The following is a 7,890-nucleotide window of genomic DNA, read 5'->3' as shown; positions in this document are numbered from 1 at the left end:
GGGGGGGGGGGGGGGTGGGAATGAGAAATTTATAAAAACCCAAAAAAATAAACCAGGGCGGGTATAATGTTTACAATTCATCTTGTTTTTGTTTTGAAAAAAAATTTTAATTATATTTTTCCCCAAAACCCAAAAACCGGTTTTGGTAGAAAAAAAGTTTCTTGGTTAAAAAAAAATAGAAATAAAAATATGTAATGGGTTGGTAAAGTTGATAGGGGGGGGGGGGGGGGGGGTGGGGGGTTCCCCTTTGTATCAACGGAAAAAGTGGGGGGGGGGGGGGGGTGGGTGAGAGAAAGAAGAGCAAAATTGGTCAGTAAACGTCAGAATAGGGGGCCATGACGGAAGTGATTTTTTTTGGGAAATTTTTTTTGGGGTTTTGAAGTCAGCGGATAGTTGCGAATTTGGGTTCATCATCGGAAAATAAAAAAAAAAAAAGCAGAAAAAACATTTTTAAGATTTTGAAATTTTTTGAAAAAAATCCTGGTGTTGTTGCTAAGAAACTTTGGGTGGGGGAAAGGTTCCCAAATTTAAACTTTGTTTCTTTTTTCCAAATTTTGATTTTTTTTCCCACCCCCTTGGGGGGGTGGATTTTTCTTAGTCCTTTTGAAAAAAAATGTGAGATTTAAATTTGTTTTTTTGTTATTGGTTGAAAAATTTTAGCCTAAACTTTAGTTTAATCACTAACCCAAAGGGGTTTTTTTTGTTTTCAAAAATTTGGAAAAAAAAAATTTTTAAAAATGAACCTTTAAATGTAAAAAATTTTTTTAAAAAAATTACTTTTTTCTACGCCCCTAAAATTTTTCCAAAAAATAATAATAAATAATTTTAAAAAATAACCCCGGGAAAATATTAATCTAATTTTTTATTTTTCCCTTTAAATTTTCAATTTTTTATTTCCCCTTCTATCTAAAAAATAAAATAATAATAAATTTTTTAAATTTTTTATTCTTTTTATGAATTGATTTAAGGGTTTTTAACACCATATAGAGTCAGAGGTCAAAAAAAAAAAATTTTTTTTTTATTATTTTTTTTTTTTTTTTTAAATAACATATCGGCTAAAGGGTTAATTTGAATTGTATCTTTTAAAGCTTTTGTGCAAGTACAGAGTGATTTTCAACAATATCAAATGAAAAATAAACAAAAAATAATTGGGGTGGTTGGAGGGGCTCACCTTGAATTATCCCTTTAGTTCGCATGGGTTTGTCCAAAGTGATTTTTTCTTCTTTCTGCCCACCCGTTTTTTGGTTTTTTGGTTGATTTTGAAGGGGATATTTTTTTTTTTGTAAAAATTTTGCCCGTTTGTTTTTGGTTTTTTAATTTTGTTATATTTTTTGGTAAGATTTTTTTTCTTTTTATTTTTGTTTGTTGTTGTTTTTTTTTTTTGTTTCAGTGGCCCCCAAAAACCCCCAAATTTTGTTGGAAGAGACCTAAGCAAAAAACAAAAAAAAAAAGGAAAAAGATGGTATAGTGAAATCTTTAAAATAAACTTCGGCATCAAAATTTTAAAAAAACCCCAGGAACAATTCTTTTTTTTCAAAAATAATATTTTTATTCCCAAAAAGGGAAGTTTGAAATATTAAAAACTTTTGTCCAACATTAGTATTTTTTAAAAAATTTTAAAAGCTTTTATTTAGCGCAATATCCACTTAACGTGCTCAAAGTCTTTACAAGGGGTCCATGGCCAACAGGAACACTTAAAATTTAGGACGGGATATGAGCATGGAGTACAGCTTTGATACCAAATAAATACATTTAGTCTTTTAAACTATATTTACTTACAAAACGTGAAACCCTTTAAGAGGTATTCATAATTTTCTTCAAATTTAAAATATTACATCTGGATAAATAAAGTTTAAATTACTTTCTCTTGTAAAAATAAAAATTATTTCATAGTTCTAACATACTCGACACACTTATTTATGATATGATGAACTATCTTCAGATTTACTTATTTAACTCTCTCCCTACCAGCTATTTTCAGAATTTTACTCGAAACTTCATACTCACCCAACACAAAATAGATTTTTCAGACAGAATAGTAACGAGTATATTATTCAATATTTTGTTCAGAAAAATGAGCTCTGCAACACATTGTTTGAAAATGAAATCGGAATAAGAAAATTGTTGGTTACATTGTAACGAATGTGACGATTTTCCTTTGGGTGGTAAAGAGAGGGTCAAATTAGACTAAAATAGCTCACTCTTTCTCCAGCTCTCTGGAGAAGTTTCGCATTGTTTTACTGTTAAGTGCCTAAGCCATTCAAAACTATCATCCTGGGTGGGGTTCCCTACCTCCACAGTGGGCAAGGAGGTACAAACTGTAGACGTGTCTTCTATCCCCTTATATCTGTTTTCCAACATGCTTTCTGTCTTTGTCTTGGTATGAGATTGCTTGGTTTTGTCCCGACCCTGTAAATCATCTCTCTGTTATGTATTATTACATTTGTTATTTTTAATGTATGATGTAAGCATTTGAGTGTATTCCTCTTTGTTGGACTTTGTGCTTGTGTCCGGATGAGACTTATAGGTGATCTCAGACTAAGTACATTGGTGGTATGCTCTTGGAATCTACATCTGATCCCTATTTGTTCCCAGTTCCCCTATGTCATGTCTTACTTTTTCTTGGGTGCTATAATTGTAATTCTTTTTACTGGCGCTGATATAACCTAAATGTGTTGCCTGCGCCGTAAAACCCTTAAAAACAGAAAAAAACAAAAACTATCATCAGTATTATTTATTAGAGGAAGAATGAAATGAATGGTCACTGGAATTGACGGTGGTGAATGCCAGTCACAAACTCACACAGGTTTTGAGAAAACACATCAACCAATGGGAAAAACAGTCGTTTTTATCAATTTCTCTGGAATGAGAAATGAAAAAACCAAAAAAACCCGATGATCTAGCATCAAATCATAGTCCTTGAGTTATTGATTTTTAAAGTGTTGGAAAAGTGTGGACAAAATATCAACTTAGTGTCCATATTATTATTTTACTTAATGGAATCTCGTTCTGTTATCCTATTGGTGCTAGAGAGTCCTTTTTTTTTTTTTTGGGGGGGGGGGGGGGGGGGGGGGTTACTTTTCATTATTCATCCCCGAGAAACTGGGGACAAAAAAACAAAACCCAACCAAACCCCCCAACTTTCCGGGGTTTTTCAAAATAAGTATTGGAGTACTTATGTGGCGAATGTTACAAAAACGACCTTTTGACACAGCTTTGTGTGTGTGTGTGTGTGAACTCGTGTATGAATGATTTAGCAAGCAATTCTACAGCTTTGATGCCAAAGTCTTTTACACTCTATTTTCTTAAAAAACGAGAAACCCTTTAAGTATTCATAACTTTCTTCAAACTTAAAATAATTATTATTATTTGGTAATTGGTAATAAATTCCTTCATTGCTTTCAATTTTCAGACCACAATTGTATTGTGCAAGATAATTGTATGTTTTTAATTCATAATTTATTTATTATTTTAAACCTTAATAAATTTGTTCCAATTTGAATATTGGGTTGACTCAATTTACTGGTTGTTCCCTAAAAAGTTACTTTTACTTTCTTACCCTACTCACCCCACCATCGACCAGGTCAGCTCGAGTCTTCTGGCCTTGTGCTAAGCCATTTAAAGTGGACTTTTTCAGTGGGTTTGTATTTCTTTATACTTATAACAGGGCGAGATTCTAGGTGGGGTTCCTAGCCTCCCATGGTGGGCAGGGAGGTACTTACTGTGTCTTCTATCCCCCTATATCTGTTTTCCAACTTGCTTTTTGTCTTTGTCTTGGAAACAGTAGAGTTTTGGGAAATGATATTTTTTCTCTTGTAAATCATCTCTCTGTTATGCATTGTTATTAATGTTTTGTTATAGTTCTCCTGGATCTGTCTTTGTCTTGGAATGGGATTTTCTCCTGGCCCTTGACAGAGTCCTTGGCTGAGAGGGAAACAGTAGAGTTTTGGGAGATGATATTGTATCTTGTTGGTTTCGGAGGTGATATTTTTTTTCCATGTAAATCATCCCAAACTAAGTACATTGATGGTGTGCTCTTGGAATCTACATCTTTTCTCTTTTTGAACCAATTTCCCTTGTCTTACTTTTTCTTGGAAGCTTTCATTAAAACTCTTGAAGTGTTTGACTATCCCATTTTCTTCCTTTTCACTGTTGCTGATATGACCTAAATGTGTTGCAAGCGCCTTAAAACCCTTAAAATTAAAAACAAACACACGACAAACAACACACATTAAACTTGCAAAGACTTGGACCAAAGTTAAACACACACACACAAATACAAAAACAACACTCGCATAAAACATGTGCATGTGGAAACTCAGTTCAAAGTTAATGTGATTGAGTGTATTCAAATGCGCATATTTTGTCATAGCGACATTAATAACTTACACCCTTTGGTTGTGATTTTCAAGAGTTTTCAAATTAACCAATGGCACAACAGACGGTCTTCCATGGGCGCATTGGAAAGGCAAAGAACACTCGGACAGCTGCGTCATTAATTGTCTGCACCTTGCCAGGCTTACAGGATCACCAAACTTGATGGCCCCTGGTGTCATAATCAGAAAACAGATAAATATTGGCAATTGTGAAGTTGGCTGAGATGCGCAAGCTTCGATTTGAGATATGAGCCAAAATTGAAGATAAAGTGTTTCCCATGGCAACAAATTTTTTCATAAAAAATCCATTACTTGGGTTCTAATAGACATAGAAGAAAATTTAAAGTCGTAAATGATCAGAAAGATGTAGTCTACATCACTGCGTGCAGTTGAATTCTTAGAAAATGCTCTTTACTCACACTCTCTCACTGTACTCAAGTGTAAGATGAGTAGCTTACCTGGCCGGCGAGTTCGTTTTCAAGACAAGCAGGCTACCATTATAAAAGGTTTTGATACAGTTATTTGGACTTCATTTTTTCCTATATTTTATTGAAAAGAAAGGGGTCCCTATAGCTCAGTTGGGAGAGCACACACAAAGAAACTCAGATCAATTATTCCAGGTGAAGTCCTGATGCTTTTCTGCTTAACATGGCTTAGATTTCATTTAAAGAGAAAGTGAACACGATCTTTGTCATGGTTTGGCCACAATGTGAGGCATGAAGGCTTGTGCAGAACGGTGATGGAGGAAGAAGAAGAGGAAGACAAAGGAAAGTTTGGATGGAAAATATCAAGGAATGAACAGGAATGAAGATGGAAGAACTCTTGGAGAAGGCCAACAATAAAAAATAATGGTGGAAAGTGGTGAGATGTGCATCCCGTGTATCCCCACAACGATCATCAGATCATGGGATGAATGAATGAATGAATGAATGAACATGATGAGTTTAGAAACTGATGGAATAGCCTTCTTGTCCTTAAAACCATCTGTTGTCACAGGTATAAAAGTAAAACTTTATATACTGTACAACGAGGATAAAATGAACTAAATTTAAATTTAAATTCAGCTTTTATATAGTGCAATATCCACTAAACATGCTCAAAGCACTTTATAAGGGGTCCCTGGCCAACAGCAACATTTAACATGAAGGGCAGGATGTGACGCCTGTTAGGTGATATCACAATTTTTTCGGACAGAGACAACGCTGTTAATGGCCAGTTACTCATTTTTCATAGTATAGTGAGAGAATGTGAGTACAGAGCCTTCTCCAAGGACTCAACTATGCGCGGAGTGAAGCTCGAACCCAGGGACTTCCAGTCTGAAAACAAGTGTCATACCACTAGACCACATAGCCACACTAAGATTGGACAAAGATATGAAAAATTCTGTTTTTTTTTCCCATTGATAAATATTACTCGTGGCATCCTATAATTCAACTAAAAATCGGGGTTCGATGAAAATGACCATTGGTGATGAAACGTTGCTGTATCTGGGTTGCAATGTATCACATTTAGTCTCTGACAACTATATATGTTGCAGTGAATGACATAATCAGTCGGATGGTGAAAAGGTTTGAACTGAGATATTGCCAAGTTTAGTTAGAAGGTCAATTTTTATCAAAAATTAATTCATGTCATAAATGATTAAATCAACCCTTTTTGTACAACTTCGGGAAATATCAAAGCTTAATTTCACTTCTAAAGAATTTTTACAGCTAGTCAAGTTGACAAAGTATGAAATTTGAGAAAAGTTGCTGGATACCTTTCCTGTACATATGACCATAACTTTATGAAAAATCACCGATTTACTTCAAATAAAGATCAAAATGATCTGGGGAGCATATTCTTTCAGAAAATGAAAAAAACAATTGCAAATCCAAAATTTTCACCTTCTGACTGATTATGTCATGCACTGACACAAATCGATGATGTTGTCGACAAACTGTTTGTTCAAGAGGCTGATATTCCTTCCAATCATAAAAAAATAGTCCTTCAGATCCATTCGGCCATTGAGCTGGAGTATATTCCGGTTTGCATGGCGTGAAATGTACACTAGCAATTGCTTGGTACCATTTGGACAGGATTCTAATCTATTGCAAAGAACTTTCCACCAGATCTAACAGACCCAGCTACCCAATCACTGCTGGGTGGACAGGCGGGTTGGGGGGGCGGGGGGGGGGGGGGTGAGGGAGTCGGAAAAAAATCTCAACTCCACCCGGGATCAAAACCACATATAAAATACAGCAGTGAGAATGACTGGTCACTACAAAGGAGGAAATTTTTCAGCGCTAAGATCAAGAAGCATCCATGCAAAAATAACCTATAGAATTTAAATTTCATTAAAATTTATTGTGATGCAATCCAAAATGTGTCTCGCAGCAATTTCTGACACCACTCGGAGGAATTTCAAAAACTGAAAGTGTAATTATAACATGGTGGTTGTAGTAATGGTAGTCGTAGGTATGATGATGTGGTGGTGGTTGTAGTAGTCATGGTAGGGATGATGATGTGGTGATGGTTGTAGTAGTAGTGGTAGTCGCCACATCTCCCTTATTCACAGATTCACTAATGCCCACCTCCCATTGTTTCAAGTTGACCAGAGACGCCAACTTAAAATTTGGCTCACGTAAATTTCAGAAACAATTCCGAATAATTTCAATGCTTAAACAGGAATTTCTGCAAACTAAATATAATCTATTGAGGTCTATAATCATCCCAATACCCCTTGTTTCAAATCAAGTAAAGTTCCAAAACCAATTTCATTATGACGTATAAAATATAAAAATGAATGGTAGGGGTGATAATGATGATGTATGTGGTTGTGGTGGTTGCAAAAGTGGTGGTGGTGATATTGTTGTGTTGGAGGAGGTTGTAGTAGTGGTGGTAAGGATGTGGTAGTGATTGTTGTTTTAATGGTGATAGTGTTTTGATGTCGTCGTCATGGTGGTGGTAATAATGGTGATGATGATGATGTGGTGGAGGTGGTTGTAGTAGTAGTAGTAGTGGTGTCTGTGAATGATGATGATGATGATGATGATGATGATGATGATGATGATGATGATGATGATGATGATGATGATGGTGGTGGTGTTGGTGGTGATAAGACGTGTACTTGGAGATGAAAGAGAGGTTGATGGCTGATGTGAAAAGGATATGATTCACTTTATAGATTTAGGTTTGTCTGACAGAGGGACAGATAGTGTGTGTTTGTGTGTGAGTGAGAGAGAGAGACACACACAGGGAGAGGGAGAGAGAGAGAGAGAGAGAGAGAGAGAGAGAGAGAGAGAGAGAGAGAGAGAGAGAGAGAGAGAGAGAGAGAGACTTCTCAAATTGAATATAGTTGAATATAGTGATAGGTACAGAAAGATAAGGTTAAAGTATTGAGTGAACTTTATTGTTATGTGTGTTGTTTTATTTGTTAATCGTAAATATTAAGTTAACGTATGTTTCATGTTGGCAATTGCCAGGAAATTAACATTTAATTGAATCATATGTCTGTGTGTGTATCACTGTTAAG

General features: G+C 35.3%; 1 protein-coding gene across 1 annotated transcript in view; it reads right to left on the bottom strand.

Annotated features, from left to right (window-relative positions):
- Positions 1 to 4,370: 4,370 nt before the first annotated feature.
- Positions 4,371 to 7,890, bottom strand: part of LOC144961105 (DNA mismatch repair protein Mlh3-like) — a gene marked incomplete at its 5' end in the record, with an annotated part of 8,200 nt that continues 4,680 nt past the window's right edge. The window contains one exon of the mRNA XM_078894415.1: positions 4,371 to 4,546. Within this exon, the coding sequence (XP_078750541.1) occupies positions 4,386 to 4,546 (161 nt within the window). The remainder of the gene's footprint in view (positions 4,547 to 7,890) is intronic.

This window comes from Berghia stephanieae, unplaced genomic scaffold (genome assembly GCF_034508935.2).
Source record: "Berghia stephanieae isolate SIO BIC M18660-M18661 unplaced genomic scaffold, UCSD_Bste_1.3 scaffold1412, whole genome shotgun sequence".
NCBI classification, from domain to species: Eukaryota; Metazoa; Mollusca; class Gastropoda; order Nudibranchia; family Aeolidiidae; genus Berghia; species Berghia stephanieae.
The sequence above is the reverse complement of the archived record's forward strand: the minus strand, read 5'-3'. Positions and strand labels throughout refer to the sequence as shown.